The sequence below is a fragment of the Etheostoma cragini genome, chromosome 8, assembly GCF_013103735.1.
Source record: "Etheostoma cragini isolate CJK2018 chromosome 8, CSU_Ecrag_1.0, whole genome shotgun sequence".
Classification (NCBI taxonomy): domain Eukaryota; kingdom Metazoa; phylum Chordata; class Actinopteri; order Perciformes; family Percidae; genus Etheostoma; species Etheostoma cragini.
In genome coordinates, this window is record NC_048414.1 from 13,862,674 (window position 1) to 13,884,127 (window position 21,454).

Consider the following 21,454-nt stretch of genomic DNA (forward strand, 5'->3'; position numbering starts at 1 on the left):
GGCAGTTCTGAAGGCAAAAGGGGGTCCAACCCGTTACTAGCATGGGGTACCTAATAAAGTGGCCGGTGAGTGTACATGGTTTTTAATTGGAGGCTAGTCTCACTTTGTCCCACAGTACCATTACAATAGTTTAGAGGTGTGTACATTGTTTCTGTTAATAATGTATTGTATTACGTGTCCATTTCATTATAAACATATTTATCATAAATAATGGAACATGCACATGTATTTTAAGTTCCATTAAAAAGAGGTGGAGGTGGGATCACATTTGAGCATTTAAAATGTACTTGAAAGTAACGCATTGGTTACTTTCTGAAGTTACTAGTTACTTTTATAATTTGTAATTGAGTATATAATTAAGTTACTTTTTAGAAGAAGTAACTAACTTATTCTCAGTAATAACTTTTTAAAATTAAGTTGCCCAACACTGCTGGGGACGAGCACCAACCTAAACAAGAAAATAGTAATGTACAGCATACAGACACTTAAAACAGCATGTTGGGGAGGTCCATGCCAACATTTTAAAGGAAGCCAGCTAGAGCAAATTGTAATTTCGAAATATAATGTATAGATTTGAAGCATTTGGTGGTCTCCATTGCATGCGCATTGGATTTACTGTCAGTAGCGGAGAAATAAATACAGGAGAGGCCCTAATGAGGAATGCTTTGAAGAGTTACAAAAACTTAAGAGTTGTCCTCTGAATACACATCATCAACACTTTATTCACAGTATTTACAACTATTTTTGTATTAACACAGGATTTGACTTTTCAAGTTTTTTTTTTTCTTCAATCATTATCGTTTTTTTGTTTAATAATTGACAATAGTAAAATTTTATTACATGGTAATCTTGCTCTGCTTAATTCAGCTTCATATCTCCTATTGTTAACTATCTACCTGTACACCAAAGCAGCCAATTTGACACACTCACTGCAGATTGATTATCAGACCCAAACTAATTATCAATAATAATTAAAAAAACACACACACACACACACACACGCACACACACACACACACACACACACACAAAAGACTTATCTTACATCAAAGTCTCATACACTTACTTCAACCCCTCCCAACCTTTTTGTTTTTCTATGTCTGGTCCACACCCCATTGATTATGGTTCACTTAGGATTTCACTTGTCACTGGAAGTGCAGAAAATCCTTATTTTCTAGAGCGAGGTCATTAGATGGAATAGAAGGACAATCTCAGGGGCTACTCATCACTCTGCACAAGCATCTATTTTAGAGTAGTCAGTGGAAAATTGTGCACTCTTCAACTCCTGAGAGCATTAGTCACCCATTGGTCCACCTAATGACTTCCTTGATGTATCAACTCTATACAGAATCCCCTTATTTATTCATTCACTTGTGAAGTCTAGTAATAAATAAACCTTTTTCATGTATACATTTTTCTCATTGAACTAGCAATCATCAGATCTCAAATACATGTTGGTTAGATATTGGTGCTTCTTGTAGCTGAGCTTTACCTTGTAACAAACCATGTTAGCTTTCTTCTAAATACAGGTAAGACAGATTGCGTCTGTGATTGTCATTGTTTTGTCTTTAGTGTCAGATCTTTCACTGTGCTGCACGGGAATGAACATCCTGTTTGTTGCCTGCTGTTGCGAGCCGAGCTCATGTTATCCCTTGTGATCCCTTTGCGTGTTTTATGCATCTTGAGTATGACAGCATGGAGTCTGAACTGTTAAACTGTTTTTAAATTGACTGGAGTTTGCCTTTTTGGTTTTTTTATAGTCTTTGTGTCTAACAGATGGATAGATGGATTTAAAGATTGACTGAGATAGAAAGTACATGTAAATTATGCATAAATGGATGAGTTATTGTTTATCAAATATAACATGTCTCATTTGTTCTGAATGATACCATATAATCTGAAGTCTATGAATGTTGAACATTCATAAAAAGGCCAGGTTAGATCGGGGAGTTGGCAGTTCCGGTCCTTTTTCAGTGACATGAAACCAGTATATCTAAGAGATTTTTTTCACTGCTGCAGTATTTCTGCTCTACTCTGGTTTTTCTTTCTTGTTCCCTCTAGACCACAACCCTTTCTAAAGAATGTAGGACTCCATGGGCCAGAGACAACTTATATCACAAGGTGTTCTATTCTATGGCAAATGTATTGAACTCAATACGCTTTCAGCTTTTGCTTTACATTTCTTTTTGTCTTTTGGAGGCATCCTGCCCTGATTCACGGCTGCATCTGCTGAATTTCAGTATGTCAGGCCGACTTTGCAGACCATTTAAAGCCGACAACTGGGAAAGTATCTGCAGTGACATCGTGGAGTAATTGGCTTGATTCACGGGCCCTTTTTGAGATCTCATCATAACAGAGAGTTTAAACTTCAGAAGGATGGGGGAACAGACAATAAAGTTTGCTCACTCCTATTCTCCATTTTTTATCGATGTCAGTAGACATAAATCAGCAGTCTATATTTCTGACTGATGATCTGCCTATATGCTCTTGGCATGCTTTGTGTCTTTTGTTTAGATCTGCCTCCAAAGTGCCAGCGAATGAGAACAAGGAACGGCCTCTAAGCACCATGAGTGAGGCCTCTAACTACACAGGCGGCTCGGACTATGCCGCAAACCCCAGCAGCCCAGCAGAAAGAGTGAGTGACACGCTCGGATAAAGGATAATCATGCATGCCTAATAAGTTAGGAAAATATTTTAAAACCAGTCTAAAAGTCTAGACTTTTATGTTTTGTCAATTGAGCTTACTTTGGTATTTACTCATTCATACTATATTTCTAGCCATCAAGACCTTCCAAAAAAATTCACAACTTTGGGAAGAGATCCAACTCCATCAGGAGGAATCCCAATGCCCCGGTGATCAAAAGAAACTGGCTTTACAAACAGGTGAGCAAGATTATGGGACTTTAAGAAAAACATTTAGTCCAATAAATCATATGTGAAAATGAAGTTAGTGCAGATCATCTTGTAAATGTAAACTTTGTTGAAACGACTTTCCACTTTTTCCACGTAGAACAAGTTAATGTCTCTCTCTCTGTAAGATTTGCAGCAACAGTTTTAGCACAAAGGAAAGTTTTTGATTTCTTACAGGATCTGAGCCTTTCTTTGTCCATGTCTCTGTTCAGCCAGCCATCCAGTGCGAGCAGTTTTTAAATACCTCTTAATAGTTAATAGCTCTTACAGGACTTACAGGAGGGTGAAAAGGGGGTGCTCGATGCAGCTCTTTGCCAGACAGGACTCTCTCATGCTTCCTAAGTAGGAGACTCATTTAGTTTTGATGCAGCCTCCCGGCGCTGTTTTGTGAACACACGATGGCTTCCTTTGGTAAAGCTGCCAGCTGCTATTTCTTTGGGGACTTCAATCATGGCGATGTAGATCAAGCACAAGACTCACAAATCTACCCTGAATAAAAGCTGGATTTCCTTGCCTTATTGAAACCTGGAAGCTATTGAAGTCCCTGGCTGAGTAAAAGCTGGAGCCCTTCACTGGATCCATTGGGAGAACAAAATGCCGCGGTGATTGATGTGACGGTGAATGCCTTGCATTTCCGTTCCCGCCTAAACTAAGCAAGATCTGACAGAACGTTTTATAAAGTTTATTCATTAACACAGTGTAAAACCAGTGGTTAATACCTTAATTTAACCAATTGAGAAGTAATGAATTAATGAAAGCAAGAGCTTTGAATCTTTTTGTTACATTTCTGATGTGCCTCCATTATAAAACTGAGCAGCATCTGGTATTAGAACATTTTGAAATACTAATGTGTTAAACATGCTGGTTCATGGAAATGAATTTCCATTTAAAATATACTGCAGCCCACATGCCGTTTCACCATAATGACAGAGTTGTTGAGGTCCCTCCCCCTACTTTTGTCTCTGGGTGAAATCCACGATTAAGGACTCTGCTCAAGTTTTCCAATAAAGTGAATGGGGGAGTTAATACCCTTTTTCCTCACTCTTCATCCTTTTCAAGCAGCAGCAGGCTGAAAACTCATTTGATCACAGCATTTTGATACCAAAGAACAACTTTAGCTAAAGAGGTTTATTTTTGTTGTCCATTTAACATGCTTCCTCCTAAAAGTGAAAGCTGTTTATTTGGTTTAAATTATATACACAGTGGAGCACTCTCTTTATTCTATTTATACGATACCAGAAGTCAAATGTTTTCCCTAATAAAGTACCCTTACTCCATCTCAGGCCAATATTGTGTAACATTTGAGTGGCAGAAACACAAAGTCCAAAAAGGCTTTTTAGACCATATTGCGCAGAAACACATTCACAGAAAAACAAAACAGAAAAACAAAGTGATACCTGGTTTGTAGATGACCTGTCAATCAGTTGGAAGCATAACAAAAGAAAGTTGTCAACAGTTTATATATAGCATACTTAAGACTTCAAAAAACAAATTAAATGTAATTGATAGACTATAAATAGCATCTTTCTGTGAAGTCTTCTTGAACTTAAATGAACATCTGAAATAAATAACCACTAATAGATTTGAAGGAATTGAATGCTGAGGCAAAGACAAACTGAACTTTATTTCTCAAGTAGAAAGTTTTATTATTCAGATTTACAGAATAGAGATCTGTAAATATGAAGGGCATAATCTTTTTAAGACTTTGATGCTATACTTCTTTAAATTGGTTAAGATGTTCCTGATTGGTCAGTAATCAATACATGGAAGTCACCGAGAGTCTTTTTGGTTATGAATTAAAAAAACGGGATCTCCAGCCATTAAAATGTCACTAATGTGGAGGCACTATTACATAAAATACCTTGGAATAACACACACACACACACACACACACACACACACACACGCACACACACACCTGTAGCTAACAAGTTTCCCGTGATTTCACCAAATTAATTTCCTGTCTTCTCTTAACTAATTATATCAGAGGAGCTGAGTGGACTACAGCAATTACTTTTTTTTTGTCATTTCATACTCAAACTATTCCCACTAGATGGTGGAGTAAGGCCCCAATAAACAGAGCGCATTTTAGTATCCTGGTGTGACTTTTGGTAATTGTTTTTGTTTGTATGTTGCCGAGCGGTTCACATTTTTTCCCTGAACACCTCGAGTTGAAAAAACGTAATATCAGATAGAAAACCAACCAACGTCATTTGCCTTTTTGCTATTGTCCATTCGTATAAATAGAGAGGCGGTCATATGCGGTGGTTGCCTAGCAACAATAAAAAAATAAAAAAGCTGCCCTTTTTTAAATTGTTGTCTTCAACACAAAAGGCAGTGCGGCGAACCTCTGTCTGATCGGGGTCTAACTGTTTTCTATTCCTCTGGTGTCTCTTCAGGACAGCACAGGGATGAAGCTGTGGAAGAAGAGGTGGTTTGTGCTGTCTGACCTGTGCCTCTTCTACTACAGAGGTGAGTCCTGTCCTCTCAGCTACCAACATGTTTCAGTAGTATTGCACTGATTACAACAATGGTGGTATTCGATTAGTTCAGAGGACTCTTGTGACCTTCACATCTAGAAGCTGCGCTCTTGGTGTGTGTGTGTGTGTGTGTGTGTGTGTGTGTGTGTGTGTGTGTGTGTGTGTGTGTGTGTGTGTGTGTGTGTGTGTGTGTGTGTGTGTGTGTGTGTGTGTGTGTGTGTGTGTGTGTGTGTGTGTGTGTGTGTGTGTGTGTGTGTGTGTGTGTGTGTGTGTGTGTGTGTGTGTGTGTGTCCCAAGTCCCTGTGGTAAGCAGTCTGTCAAGACCAACTGGGGATACATACTAACTAAAATGGCTTTCCTGTCATCAGATTTTCCATTTGATAGATCACTTTTTCCCTAAGCAAAGCTAGGGCTTTAAATGAGGCTTGGATGCAGCCGTAATGTTGATAGAGAAAGCCCAGCAGGAAATTGGATTTCACACTAATAATAAGTCATGAAACATGTTTCCAGAGATTATGGTGTTTTTATACAGTGGTTGCATACTAGCGTGATTCTTGGATTCAGTTGCATTAAACAACATTTATCTTGCAAACATTTAAAGGTACCTATCTAATTCCACATAAGAAGGGCCACTTTTATATTATCACGGTGATCATCCTTTTAAATATGTGTGATATTACATGGTTCTGTAATTTAGTGAAGACAGACAACCCATACGTTCATAACTAACTAATGAAAAATTCTATTTTGACTTAAGTGGAATAAGTTTTTATTTATTCTGCTATTTTATTTTAAATGGACTCTACTACTTTAATCAAAGTCCCAATCTTGGTCATGTTTTTTCATGATAGGCCTATTGTGGATTTAAAAGAGTTTACAGTTTTAAAGTTTTCCATTAATTTATTAAAAAATGGTTGGCCTTGAAAACCTTCCTCTTTGCTACTATTGTGCAATAGGAAAACACTTGTAATATTTGATATGATGTGTTAAATATGATCTTTTTTATAAGATGGTATTTACTGGACATGGCAGCCCCTCTCATGCAGTAATGATGTTCATATCAAATACTGACACAGCTGTGTCCAGAGAATGTCTAAGAGATTTATTTTGGAAAAAAATTAAATGAATAGTCTGGATCAATGAGGCCGTAGGATAATTGTACAATAGGTCTAATGTTGGACTGCAGCAGCAGAGAAAATATAATTCTTGCCTGGCACGTCCACAAGCCCAATTCCCCCTGCTCACTTGATGCATGAATACAGTCATCATTTCTGCTGATCAGGATGACATCTAGTCTGTGTTATTTCTGGTGTCTGCTAGCCCTGTCGCCTTCTTTCCGCCCACTGACTGATAAAAGCCATAGACAGCAGCGGACCGAAAGGCTTTGTCCAGACAGACATATTGAGAAATCCACCAATCAGCAGAGAGTGGGCAGAGAGGTCATGAACTGCACTGCCTCTCAACTAAGCACAACTGCTATCTGCTGTAGTTGTTGGACTATTATTGTGAGCTCAGGATCCTCCACATTGTTAGCCAGTGGGCTGCAGGTATAACTGATGCTGGTGAATAGATCAATCCAGCAGACGTCGGTAAGGGGGCCAGAGCGCAGACGTAGCTCCAGGGCAAACCGCTCCACCTCTTAACTAGCAGAGGCCGACCAGAGTTCAGCTACCATTTTTTATTCCCCCAAATATTACTCACTGTTCACAAAGAGGAGTACGATATCCCCCAACACCACAAATCAACACACATACACACAGACACACACCATGCAGACAAACCAAGTGCACATATGGGAGAGCCATCACTTGCCTGATTTATTTTATTGTCCTGTTTTGGGTAAGCATTGCAGATTGCTTCTAACAAATTGGGAGGTTAAGCAATTCTCTGCTTAAAACTCTGCACTCAATCTAATCTCCCCTATGGATACTGCTCCATTGTCAATGTGGAGCCTTGTCTGCTAACTTAATGAGGATTAGAGTGGCCTAGCTGCATAGGACATTACATCAATGCTCATCTTTTCTACTGATTGGACTCTGCTCATCTGACCAACACACTCCTCTTTTAGTATTTATCTCGCAATCCACTTGGTTTGTCTTGCCTTTTTGTGTACAAATTACAGTTCCACTTACAAGTTTAGTGTAATATCATGGAAAACTTAAAGGTGACTGACAAAAGTAGCCCCTAATGCTGTGTTTTTCTCTGCAGATGAAAAAGAGGAGGCAATACTTGGCAGCATCCTCCTACCAAGCTTTCGTGTTTCCATGCTCTCTGTGGATGATCACATTAACAGAAAATATGCCTTCAAGGTCAGTGCATGTTTTCATTTCTGTCAAACTGTTAGACTGCACATTTTATGGTTGAGTACATTTAGAGCAAAAGTAAAGCATAAGAAACCCTAAAGCTTGTGGTGTTCAGTTTATAATAAAATATTTTATTTAGCTGTAGTGCTATTACATTTGTACAGTGTTTTCTTAAGCACATATTCCTCTATGTTTACTGTGGTTTGAACATGTTTTGTCTTGAATTTAGAAATATTTTGTAGTTGACTCAAAGTGAAGTAATGCAGGTAATTGTTTAAAACTTAACTGCACACCGCTCACGCTAAGAAAGCCAAGAAAGCACGTGTAATATCTCTGTGCTGGCTACTGCCAGTGGTGTAGTACTAGAAAATTGCAATACTCTTAGTTGACTCAAAAACCCCAAGTTACAGGGCAACAGGCATATTGTATGGGATCTCAGTGGCGTGTGTTTGACTGTGGGTCCTTCATAAACCCTAAGAGACAACAAAGTTGTCCTGCCAAGTACAAACCCAGACGCCCAGGAGTCTGCTCAAGGTCCCTCCAACCACACAGCCCACTTCTTTTCCAACTTTGACTCTGAGTGAAGGAGTGAGTGAGTGAGAGAGAAGGAGGGAGAGAGTTGAGGTAAAGAGAGAAACACAAGAGCGGGGTATGACCTCTTCGGTTAACAGTAATTCGCTCAGGAATGGGATGACTTTGAGACTGCATCATTTTAAACTTTTCCCCTGTCTCTCGTTGTGGCCAAATGACCATTTCATTAAAAGTTCCTTATTTCTTAGGATTATTCTGAAGTAATTGGAGCAAAAGTGCTTTTTTTGTTTTCCAGACATTAGTAAACCGAATATTGAGCTGGTTCACTAAGCATTCTGTTTTTCTCTTTCTGTTTCTTGCTTTAACAACACAATGGTTTGTTCACTGCAAGGGAACAGAGCAACTACGGAACACTGTGTCTGCCATACAATGAATTGCATGGTAAGTCCTACAGTATTGTGGCAGATGTATGGCCTTAATCTATTGGTATGCTTGAAACTTGGGTAACTCATTGTTTGATGTACATATGTGGATGATACAGATTCACACAGCCAGGAATATTTCACAAACCATCACATTTTCACCACTTTTTGCTAAAACATATGACATCCATTAAAGTCATTGTTGCCTCACAAAGTCTCAGCAGTTCTACACTCTTCTTATTTAAAGATAAACCTACATAAAAGCCACCAACCTTGATTCACTTGGGCAGAGTTTAAGTGCTAAAAATCCCAGTTGACTTGATGCTTTTCTCTTCTCTCTTTCAGGTAACTTTCTCTTTGTCACTTTTCCTGTCCATTGTCAAAACAGGCAACGCATCCCAACATGCGAACATACTATTTTTGCTCTGACACAGCCAAAGAGATGGAGTCGTGGATGAAAGTAATGACAAATGCTGCACTTGTGCATTCAGAGCCAGTCAAAAGGTTTGTAAAAGGATCTCTGTTACAGCCATTGTTACAGAGTGTGTACTTTATTTGAAGTTGGGAGATGACACTGGGTTGTTGTGCTTTTGAATGGAGGAAATGGCATTTGAGGACAGTTCTAAAAACAAGTATGATTGACTTGGTTCCTTGGATTATTTCTCTATTCTGATTTCTTTTAGCATTTGTACTGTAAAATCCTTCTGTTAAGCTTGTTAAGTTCTTAAGCAAAAGTTCACCAACCGCTTTTGACATTTCTGGACTCTGGGCTTGCTGAAAAAGCTGTGACTGTCTTTGTTATGTAACAATTTTTTTTTTTTTTTTACTATAACTACTTAAAAAATGTTGTGGGGCTTTTCCGCCTTCATTTGATAGGACAGCTAGGTGAGAAAGGGGAGAGAGCGGGGGAAGACATGCAGGAAATCGTCACAGGTCAGATTTGAACCCTGGACCTCTGCGTCAAGGCATAGACCTCGAAGTATATGTAAACAACCTGGCCACGACTGTCACTATTTTTTCTGTTTAAGTGTATTGCAGAATAACATACACACAAAGGCCATGTGCATGTGGGCATGCATTTGCCGTGAATGCATGGTGCAGGTTGTTTATGAGATTTCTTTTTAATCCTTTTTTAACTGTGTTAAATGTCTGTCATTTGGCAGCCCGCCTGTCTAATGCTCTTCTTTTACGTGAGTGGGCAAAGATGTTATGGTAGTGCTTTGTAATTACACAGAGCAGTAGTGCCTGTAATCCAGTGGATTGAACAGTGTGATGCTGTTTTAAGTCTATCTAGTTATTTATAATGTCCATCTAGACTATGGGCTATCCTAATTTCAAAGTATCTATTGAATTCTATGGAAAGTGTTATATTTTATCAGATCTTTCATATTTTAAACTGCTGGGTAGTTCTTAAAAAGAGCAAGATACAGTAGCCCAAATCCTTATCTGATGACTTCTCCCTTTTGTGTGTTTCTACAACCTCTTCAAAAGTAGTATTAGTAAATATACACAGATCTTTCACAGGGCTGAATGTGAACTCTACTGGGCTGGTGGAGCCACAGATGGCTGGGGAAGACATTACGTGACTAGTGCTGCTATTTAAAAGGATACAAGTGGAAACTGTGAAGGAATGCCGTTCCTACTGCCCCCCTATTGCTAACACAGTGAGCCATGCTGCTAACAGGAATTTGCTAAACTTTGAAGCTGTGACCTTGAGTCTGTCTAAGGCCAAGGAGTGTTGGTGTCAATTACCTCTTGAGATCTCCCTAAGGACCACAGAGCTGTATATAGGTATTCTAGAGAGGAGGCAAAAGGGAGCTGCAAATGGATTACCGGAGTCTGAGCAGCACCTCTGTGACGTGCCCCAGAAGAGACAGTGTTTTAATGGAGAGATCTGATTTCCCTTTACACGCCTGGCCTCCTCTGGCAGTTGGAAGAAACATTGTGCACCTCCATCCATTTTCTTTGCACTTTCTTTTTGTTTCAGAGCTGCCCACATTAGCATAGTTTATAAAGGTAAAGCATTAGGTCTGCAGTATATTTCATCCATACGTGATAAAATGTCTCTGACACCTTTTACTGGTGATCTATGACAAATTAGAGGAATCCGTGCTGCCCATTTAATCTAATGCACTTATCTTTCCGTTTCTGCGCAGGTAATCATATGTGTCTTGATTGCCTTTAGCTAACGCTGGGTCTTGATGTTTCTCGTTGTTGTTCTAAGGCCTCCTCTTTGTCTTTATCAGGTTGGACAGGCTAAAAGTGGAGCAGTGTGGACCACAAGAGATCAACCATTTGGCCAACCACAGGCTGCCGCTCACACAGCCTGAAATCCAGAACAATGAACTCAACCGTGTGGTTGACCGTGAACGCGATGCTGCAGTCGCCTCCACCACAGCAGATGAAGAAAGAAAGCAGAGAGATGCCGAACGCTACGGTTTCCAGAAGGATGGGGCGGAGCCTGAGCGCCCACTCACCAAGATCAACAGTATCAAACTGCAGCCAGCCCAGGCAGCAGCCATGAAGGCTAACATCACCTCACCGCAGACTCCAACAGAAATGGATGGGTCACACCGCAGCCCTCAGGTCAATGGATCTGGTGAGCATTGTCCAGCTGATGAGACTGGAGGAGTCCCCCCTCAGGGAAGTCCCACCCATGAGCCAGGCCGCACCCTGAGCAGGACCAGCTCTATGCAGCAACTAGAGCAGTGGGTCCGCACACAAAGAGGACGCAACCAGGATGATGACACCAGGAGGTTGGTTTGATTCTATGACCTTTTGCATGTTTAAAAAAACAGTTTTTAATCATTTCATTGTGTGTTTTCAAAATATTTGTGGTGCGAGAGGAGAAAATATGTCAGCACAAGTTGTTTTTAGGTTATTGCACACAAGTCCAATCTTGTCTTGTACTTTGACAACAAGAAGTGGAACTTAACTAAACTTGGTATAATCTAGAAATGCCGATTCAACTGCATCTTTAGAATGGAGGGATTCTCCATAAGCCTGTAAGTGTCCACTCATACAGTACGCATGCCGACTCAGATTTTCTAAGGTCCTTACTCCCATTTCTCTCTAAGGATGGTTTGTTTAAAGCCAGAGGATACACACACTCCTCACCAAGATTCAAACACTTTGATATTACACTATTGAGTGTGCTATTGTGGTGAACTGGGGACAAACATTAGCCAAGCTGTTAGCCAGAGTCACTGCCTGCCACTGACCCTGCTGTGAGAGCCCCATTTTTAATTGGTTGAGATCAGACCTGCTCTCTTACTGTGTCTGTCTGCCCGTCTGCCCGTCTGTCAGTGTGTCTGTCTCTCCATCTGTTTATCATTACCTGGCTTGTGCTCATGTTAAGTTTATTTAAAAGTTTAGTCAAATTGGACGTGCAAAGCAAGTACGTCAGTTGCAATGCATGAATTGGAAAAGATTATTATGGATTAAACCACAAGGTCCTTGTTACCAAAATGGCCCTCTGTGATAAGCGTGTAAACTCCCGCTCTATTCTCTCACCATTCAACTCTTTCAACAGTCTCTGTTTGTCATTACATGCATGTCCTTCAGAATTAGGTTTAGTTTTCATGTACTCACAAGCATTTTTTATGCTTCTGGCTTTTACAGACCAGTATGTGTTCTGTCTTAGTCTTAATATGAAGTTCTCTCAATGCCAGCAGCACTGACTTTGACCTCACTGTCAAAGTGGAGCTTTTCAAAGCTTTTTCACTGGAAAGGTCTAACCTGTCCTTATGGGGTTCTTGAAAGTGAAGCGTTCATATAGTTTTCAACTACGTTTTTAAAAGGGGGAATCAAAAACTTTCACTGATTTAATATTCTATAACATGATGATGCTTTGATGAGTGAGGTAGCTAGCAAGTTATAATTGGGTGTTTTTGTTGTAAACATTTCAAAAGAATGCAGAGAAATAGATGTCTGATTGACTATTAACAACTTCTTGTCTACTTTGAACCTGCCATGTAGAGCTTATTATTCATGAAACAAATTAATATTTTAAGAAAATAAATATACAAAATAATAATGTAAAGTAGTTGAAGAATTATTTAATTGTTGCACCTCCTTTGAGTGCTGATGGAGGTCCTAATGAAAGCAGGTAGTTCACTTCTTGTGAAATAAGTATCTCTGCTACTGATCTGTGTTATTATTAATTAATTAGTAAATGTTACTTCTAAATTATTTGTCTGTTGTGAAACACTAGTTGAAGAGTTTATCTTTTTAACTTCCTCATAACGACTTATGTTGGTTTGTTTTTCTTCTACCCAGCATTACGTCATACCAGACACTGCCTAGAAACATGCCAAGCCATCGGGTACCCTACATGCCTCATTATGCCGATGGCTACTGCAGCATGCCCAGAAATAGCATGGCACAGCGAGACAGTATCTGCAGCATGTCGCCATCATTGTACGACCAGGCCCTGGGTCCCTCGCCGGTTGACAAGCGCCGCTCCATGCGCGATGACACCATGTGGCAGTTATTTGAGTGGCAGCAAAGACAGGCCTACACAAGGCCACCGGGGCTCCACAGCAATATGGCCAGTCCTAAAACCATGATAAATTTGTCAGACCATGCTGCACCAAACTACTCCATCCCCCCCTCGCCCTCCCATGGCTCCCTGTCTATGTATGGTGGCTACTCTCCGATGAGATCCTACACCATGAACAGTGCTCGTTCAGAGGTATCCTCGCCCATTTACAGAGGAGACATGAGCATTGACAGACGGCACAGGCCACAACTCAACAAGGTCAGTTAAGGCACACATAAATCTCAAAGTTCACCCATTTAACAAAACAATATCTATCAGTTAATTTTAGTTCTACTCGTAGTTACAGTATGCAGATAGTTTTGGTTTTATCTGCTCAGATATTGAGATGTAAAATGACAAGATGTTTTGTTTTTAATTTACTGTGTTGCAGTATGCCTACCCACCTGATAGGAGGTCTATGCCTGCAGGGATTCCAGTCCAGACTATCACTGCCCAATCCCTCCAAGGCAAAACAGTAAGTCCTCATCCATGTTGTCCCTTTCTGTGTCCATCAATATCTTTTTAACTGAATTTCTCTAATATACCACCCAGTAACTTCATGCTTGTATAGAGCACTGGCAATTTTTGTACAACCCCTTTCTTCCTCTCCCTCTGTCCTCCATTCCCTTCCAAGAAGACATTGTGACAGAATCTTTAGCGACAGATGTAGGCAGATCTCAGATGTAAGTTCCAAGTGGTAGGATTTAGGGTATGCTCACTTCAGGAGCTCCTTTATCCAGTGGAAAAACCCTGTCATTACTAACAACTGTCAAAGCCAGATCAGGAATGTATGTCAAATCTGTACACAGTAAATAAATGCTAAACTCTTCTTCTGTCTTGAGTGGACATGTCAAATGTGCATGCTGCTGACCGCGATTGCACCTTGAATACTATCGGTCCTGAGCTGCATGCACAACTCAACACCTAGATATAGCAGCTGTTCTCCCATGGGAGCCTGATACCTCTAAATCTCCTGTCCTGGTGTGTTCTCTCCTTTCCTGTTCCACTCCCCCTGCGGTGTGTCCCTGTCTTATTGTGGCTGTATTTCCCTCCCTTCCTCCCTCCCTTGCAGCCTGAGGAACTGACTCTGCTGCTGATAAAGCTGCGGCGGCAGCAGGCAGAGCTAAACAGTATCCGAGAGCACACTGTAGCACAGCTTATGCAACTTAACATGGATGGCGACAACCCAAAGGTCAGGCTCCCAGAGATGCTCCTTGTGTGTTAGGTGTGTTAGCCTGTGGTGCGTATGCCATCTTTAACCACTTCATCATCCATCTCGATCCAGAGGATTGTTTTTGGTCTTCACACATGGCTGGTTTAAGGAGAAAAGGCTCTGCTGTAGACATTCTCTCCATGAAGGACTTTGCTTTGGCTTGAAGTTGTCTCTTCATCATATTTAGGGATAATTTAACTTTCTTTCAACTTTTCCCAAAATGTGTGAAATATCTGGAAACAAAAATAATCTAATTTTCAACCAGCATCCAGCTATATATAGTTTATCAGATCAAAACATTTGATCCATTTCAAATTTGTTGGCCGTTGATTGACTCATTTCACTTCTGTAAATATTCCAGACAGATGTTAGCCGGAAATGAAACTTAAAGCCACTGGCTTAAAGAGTGACCGGCTAAAGAGGTTAAGGCCAATGGCATATGTTAATGTTTATTCAGGAGTTTTGCATTTAAAGTATCTAATGCCAGGCCTAATGTGGAGAAGGGTTGAGTATAAAGGATTTAGGTTTATAATCTCTCTTGTCTTTTTATACCAGTATAGGTCATTATGGAGCTCTAGTCTTTCATTTCCCATAGTAAACTCATTTAGTTATTTACGTACTTTATATAGTACTCCTGCTGCCTGACCTTATTTCTTCACCTTGACTGGTCTTGCCTTCTTTTCTGTCCAGTTATCTGTGGGTACACTGTACATAACATACCTGTGTATGAGAGAGAGAGAGTGAGAATCACAGAAAGACTGTGACGTCCTTTTCTTTTGTCTCTCTCCTGTTGCCTTTTATTTCCTTTCCTTTTTGCTGCTGACGTTAGAACGACATTCTCTCCCATCACCTCCAAAGGAACCTCATGTATTTGGACAATCAGGTGGGGTAAAGCATGACTGCATGGCCCTGTCTCCTCCTGCTATCAATTTAACTCATTTAATGCTTTGCTCTTATTATACTTAGTATAAGCACTACTGTTTGCTTAGCTAACTTATCTTTAGATAATTTAGTGTTCTTTTTTATTGTTACAACTATATAGCATGGACCAATGTCACATAACACAGCATTTATAGCCTAAGCTAGTTTGCAACGCCCATCCCTAGATGGGTCTATTCATTCATTAATCCGAATACCTACGTAGCCTAAACCCACTGTTAGCTATACTAATTGAAAATCTGGATATTACTCTTTTCTGTATAGTTTGAAGATGTGGACAAGCTTTAGGTCTTACAAATACAATTTATTCAGAGCGGCGTGTGTCATGTCATAATTTTATTTCTCTGAAGTGCTTTGAGAGTTTTAGTAATTACAAAAGTGCAATATATTATAAAGCAGAGACACATTGGCACATTTCTGATAATAAATGTAGAGAAGATAATTGTTATGAGCTAGCCACAGATTTGTGTAGCCATTAAAAATGATGTATTTTGCTCTTCCCTCTAAAAGTTTAGTGATGAGGATTCAAATGACCATTTACTGACACATCCATTGCAACATTGGTGCTTGTAATTTTTTATTATTATATTATATCAAAGTTTAACAGGAGCTTTTGTTGGCAGAACTTTGCACTACAATATCTTCCCGGTCCTATTTGTTGTAATCATTGCTGTATCCATCCCTGGTTGAGTCTGCTTCATGAGAGAGAGCAGGCGAGGTGTAACATTATTGTCGGTGTTGTCTCTGAAGTGAAGCACTGCTATGAACTGACCCTTGCTATATTGCTCTTCTCCACACTGACTAGATGAAGGAAAATGACCCTTTAATCATCATGACTCACACTTTGATTGAGAACTCTGCCCCCAGGCCTCAACTTTACCAGCAAGTAAGGCCAGCCAAAGGCTTTGCTCCGCCTCGTCCTCACCAGTCGCTGTTGTTATTTTGTTTTGCAATGCTCTTCCTCCGGTGTCCAAGTCCTCATGGCATCTTGAGACTAGTCTCCCTGTATCGTTTGTATTACCAGCACCTCCTCATCCATTGCTTTTGACTGTTCTCTTGTTATGATAAGTCATGCCAATGTGGGCATGACTTGTAAAAGAGTAGTATGATGTGTTTGCTTCACTGTTCTGTTAAATTCCTTCCTCACTCTCTTTGCGAAGTTTTTGTGTGGAGGCTGGATATGGTTTACTCTAGAAGTTGCTATGTTTTTAAAAACACAGCTAGTTGAGGGACTGTCCTGAATCAAAAGCTAAAGCTGTGGTTGCACCCAGATCACTTAGGCAACAGGACCTCTAGTCTTTACTCATCTTGTTTGGTCTTGTTCCTTAACCAGCGAGGTTGGTGTTATTTTGTATTACCCTTTGCAGAATGCTTTACCTCTAATTAAAAGAGATGGCTGGATCTGGCAGGGGGTTCTTATTAGTGTGACTTAATTCTGTGTTGTCAGACATTACCAAATACTATATCTTACTGTGAAAAAGGAATCATAGGGGATTGTTTTACGACATAATTACACAAGTAATGCAAAATACAGTAAATGCATTTTCACTTTTAGCAGAACACAGTTATGTTTCACTATCATAAAACAAATATCCACACCAAAATAATCCTACGTTTACAGTTAATTTGGCGTCAGCCGGTGATGCCTTAATTACTTGATGTTAGAATTTAGGGGTCAAAGACACAGCATCAGCTGTGGAACAGAATTTATACCTAATATAGTCAGTGGGTAGTGATGAAGACGTATGCTTTCTAGGTAAACTTTCTCTTCCTATTTACCTGTCTGCATTACTTCCCTCTTACCCTCTCTATTATTCTGCTGGCGGAGAGGATACAGAGAGCTGGTTTGTGTGTGACAATGTCTGTGACATCGCTTGGCCACTTTTGTAATTGCCTCTTGAGGTGTAAAAGTGCCGCCAAGGACTGCCCCAACCACCCCCACCCATTTATTGGCATACCAGCCTGCCAACAGCTGCATTCCCACCTGTTCAGCTGCCAGAAGTCATTCTCCCTCCTCCTCCTCCCCTTGTCACTTGTAATCCACACCACACAGCATCCCAGTGAAGCCCCCCTGTGCTGTGGGAGAGTCTGCATGTTCTGTGTGGAATGCCATGTGGTTCTCAGGTCCCACCTGCTTTAACTGTACTGCGTGGTTCAGCTGAGGAAAATGGTGTTAAATAAAATATGTGTGAAGTGTGATTGTGTTGAATGGATATTCTGGAAACGTGGGATCCAATGCAGTTTAAGCACTGTGACTTTTTTCTTCTTTAAAATAAGTAGATGTTGAGTAGATGTATTAATGAAACTGGAGAGAAGGACCTGTCTTTACTTGTTTGTGTAACTACATAAATGTAGATGTAATGTATATAATAAACATAGGTGTTGTAATAGTATAAACTATTGTATTGTAGACTGCAATACAGTCATTGAACTGCTTTTGTCTCTATTTTCCTCTTGATTTAGGTAACTAAATGGTTGTTTACATGTTATTGTCCTAAGCATTACTACTGTACGTATGTGAATTTCTGCGGTTATGTCATTATTCAGGAACATCTTAAAGTAATGTTGCACTTAACGCAACACAACACCCACTCAGTGCACCACAGACAGGCAGAGTCCTTGGACCAATTGGCTGCAGAGAAAGTACTGGACAAAACACAGCTTATGCACTAACTCTAGAGTTGAGTAAGCAAGATTGTTTTTAAATGTGTACCCCTTGCTTTTCCAATAAAACCACTGTGTTGTGCTGATGGATACAAACAAATGTGGGTGATGAAACACTAGGCACCAGAATCATCAGAGAAGAGACTGTTTAGACTGGCTGCTCTCCCACTGTTGGTTTGCTAACTTAGATTGTCTGATTCAGTGAAATATGAGTCGAGGACAAATCCCGCGGCTCAGTGAGAGAGCCTTGTCGTGACACTGCATTTGATCTCCAGATTCTAATGTGTATGTAAATATTTGGTGTCTCTGTCTAATGTTCTGTCTGTATTCACAGTTAAGTCCAGAAGAGTGCAGGGAGCGTGCCTATACATGCATGCCAGAAGAAGTGGACATTGATGTAAGTTCAGTGTTGCACTCTCCCATGACATGATGGTCCATTTAACTCTACATGACGGGTCACAACTTTTTATTGCTTTCTCTTCAGACCAAACTTAGCAGGTTGTGTGAGCAGGATAAAGCGGTGAGGACACAGGAGGACAAACTTCAGCAGCTGTACAGAGAGAAGGTGACTAAGCACTGCACATCTGTCATCATTACATTCTCACATCCACAATGTTTTTTTTTTTGAAAGAGTGTGGTGCCAAATGGGAAAAAAACTAAAAAGAATACATAGTATATATTTAAGTTTAAATACTAATAATAGCTTATGTTAAAACATTTTGCACTACACTGAGAAAGGGAGAGAAAAATAGTCTTGTTGAGCTGTTATAATGCGTAACTATGGCCTAGCTATTGTCATCAACTTCAAAGAGTCTGACTTGCAAGGCTTTCATAGCCATCATATTTAGCAGATCTGGCTGTCCACTGTCAGCAGACTGTGGTTGCTGTGTAGTGTTGACATCAGGGAAAAATATAAGTTTGAACTACACTGCAAGAACAGTAATGCCCTGTGTTTATTCAACATATCTAACTCAACATTGGAGTCACTGAAATCACTGAACAAAGTGTGAAATTTAGCATAATCTGTAGTCCATTTGAAGTTACCACCATGCCCATTAAAACAACCAACTAAACCATACTATTACAATTAAGTTCTGAAAATAATTGGCTTATTTATTGATTTGTTTGATTTGCTCAACTGCTAAACAATAGCTGGTTCAAGGTCCTCCAGTTTGATTTTTGTTCATTTGTTCTTTGGGCTCCGAAAAGATTTGGTATTCTATAGATGAAACAATCACTTGATTAATCACATAAAAACAATACAGAGTTTCACCAATAAAGAAAATAGGTTACTTGAAACCTTACTTTTTTTTCTTTTCAAGATTTATGGGATCTAAAAGGGTTATTGGCCAGAAATGTTGGAGTGGCTTAATCATCCAATATGACAAAATTAGCTGATTTAAAAGGTTACAGTGACAAATTACATACTGTGGGTTCCTTCAGCACACCCTGGAGACCGCACTGCTTTCAGCCAGCCAGGAGATAGAGATGGGCTCTGATAACCCTTCTGCCATGCAGAGTGTTATCCAGCAGAGAGACTTGCTGCAAAGCGGCCTGCTCAGCACCTGCAGAGAGCTCTCCAGAATTACAGCTGTGAGTAATACAGTCCATACACGCACATGTTGGACACTAACGTTTTCTTACTTCAGGAGTGTTAGTAAGATGATAATATATATATATATATATATATATATATATATATATATATTTTTTTTTTTTTTTTAATTTACATTGTCATTCACAAAGTGTTCCTATTCCAAACTAGGAGTTGGAGCAGTCATGGAGGGAGTACGACAAGCTGGAAGGGGATGTGACTCTGGCTAAGAACAAGCTCCTGGAGCAGCTTGAAGCACTGGGAAGCCCTCAGGTAGGCTCATTGTTGAGACTGAAGCTGCGCTGCTCTAATCTCACACCCCTTGTGTTAACACTGGCATGGCATAATAGTCAGACTGTGTTGGGCTACATAAGCTGCAAAGCTTCAAAGAATGCAGAAATGTTGGCAAATTCCATTGAACACCTAGTAAACCTTTTTTGTAGACACTTTCTTTGACTTTGGGGGAAAATATGATTTATGTGCCCTTAGCTACGGTGTGGACAGAGGTAACTGAGAGATCCAAGAAACGTAGGGAGTGGTTGATGACTGTAGCGATGGAAGAGCATGTCTTAATTAAGTCTTTCCTTTATCTTGTCCATCACCGGAGAAGTGAAGCAAAAGAGAGAAACTGTTCTAACAGTTATACCTGGTTGGGCATGAGTCAGCTAATTAGCAGTAGTGAAGTCAGAGGGCCAGCAGGGAGCTCTTCTTAAGTGCCCTTCACTCTCAGGCCAACCTGTCATCAGTAAGGATGAGATAGTTACGTATCGGTTTCTTTTGCTCTTCTGCTTCTCCCTGTGTCCAGAAATCCAAGTTAATCTTTAGGTATTATCTGGTGATTTGTATGTGTTTTCTGTGCTGACCCAGACGGAGCCTCCCAGCCAACAGCACGTCTGCATCCAGAAAGAACTTTGGAGGATTCAAGATGTGACGGAGGCCCTCAATAAACATAAAGCTCAGAGAATTGCAGATGGTATGAACGTGTATGGGCTCAAGAACAACAACAGCAAGCATGAGGTGAGGCCTCACTAACAGACAGCACACTTGGTCATGCAGTCCTCCAGCACTGAAACAATTAGTCATTTGATCGATTTAATGAATAAAAAAAAATAAACTGTAAGTGATTTATCAAGCAAAAATGTGCTGGATCCAGTCTCTCAAATGTGAGGATTTGTTCCTTTTTATTTATTTATTTTAAATATCATTGTAATTTGAATATTTTTTGGTTTTGGACTGTTGGTTGGACAAGCCAGGAACTTGAAGAAGCCACTGTAAGGAAATGTTTCTTTATTTGAAATGTTGAATGTTTCTCTCTAGTTGCAGTCCTACAGTTTTCTTTATCCAGATCTCCTGCCAGCCCTGCTCATGCACAGGATGAGTGGTGGTATATCTGAGTGGGTGTGTCAGTCACTCTGTAACAGCATGTGGAGCTCTCTCTCTCCAGCTAATCAGCTGGTTGGCCCATCCTGTGGTCCAGAACTACTCTGTACCAGATGGTGGTTGCCCTGAGCGTGCGTGGTGACGCCATGTGTCACCGTGCTACCTGTCCTGTCCCCAGGAGGAGGACTCGGTACCCCCACGGCCACCCCTACCCCAGTCCTATGAGCCCAACCCCCCCAACGTGCCCCCTATGCCCTCTCATGCTGGTGTGCGCCCTTCATCACTCCACAGGCCGGAGGACAGGAAGGCCAATCACAGGAATGGCACGCACTGCGTAAGCTTGTTGACCTCATGGTTGACCCTGCCCTCATCTGTGTGTCATCACACGTCATTGCCCACTGTGATGGTATTCCCTTTCATTTTGACATGTCATTTGGATTATTTTCGGTTGGATCACATCCCTTTATTTTACATGATG

General features: G+C 40.4%; 1 protein-coding gene across 24 annotated transcripts in view; it reads left to right on the forward strand.

The window, feature by feature from the left end:
- LOC117948842 (pleckstrin homology domain-containing family A member 5-like) overlaps positions 1 to 21,454 on the forward strand; it is a 76,151-nt gene that overhangs the window by 47,247 nt on the left and 7,450 nt on the right. For 10 of the 24 annotated variants that reach the window (XM_034878712.1, XM_034878715.1, XM_034878713.1 and 7 more), the window contains 17 exons: positions 2,515 to 2,635; positions 2,779 to 2,883; positions 5,310 to 5,382; positions 7,599 to 7,699; positions 9,035 to 9,150; positions 10,893 to 11,402; positions 12,925 to 13,405; positions 13,578 to 13,661; positions 14,259 to 14,378; positions 15,229 to 15,282; positions 16,144 to 16,224; positions 18,337 to 18,399; positions 18,487 to 18,567; positions 19,446 to 19,595; positions 19,768 to 19,869; positions 20,464 to 20,613; positions 21,155 to 21,310. In XM_034878712.1, the coding sequence (XP_034734603.1) occupies positions 2,515 to 2,635; positions 2,779 to 2,883; positions 5,310 to 5,382; positions 7,599 to 7,699; positions 9,035 to 9,150; positions 10,893 to 11,402; positions 12,925 to 13,405; positions 13,578 to 13,661; positions 14,259 to 14,378; positions 15,229 to 15,282; positions 16,144 to 16,224; positions 18,337 to 18,399; positions 18,487 to 18,567; positions 19,446 to 19,595; positions 19,768 to 19,869; positions 20,464 to 20,613; positions 21,155 to 21,310 (2,548 nt within the window). Of the gene's footprint in view, positions 1 to 2,514; positions 2,636 to 2,778; positions 2,884 to 5,309; positions 5,383 to 7,598; positions 7,700 to 8,542; positions 8,666 to 8,991; positions 9,151 to 10,892; positions 11,403 to 12,924; positions 13,406 to 13,577; positions 13,662 to 13,823; positions 13,991 to 14,258; positions 14,379 to 15,228; positions 15,283 to 16,143; positions 16,225 to 18,336; positions 18,400 to 18,486; positions 18,568 to 19,445; positions 19,596 to 19,767; positions 19,870 to 20,463; positions 20,614 to 21,154; positions 21,311 to 21,454 lie in introns of those variants that run through there. The other 14 variants (XM_034878727.1, XM_034878738.1, XM_034878719.1 and 11 more) reach the window with 11 other exon arrangements.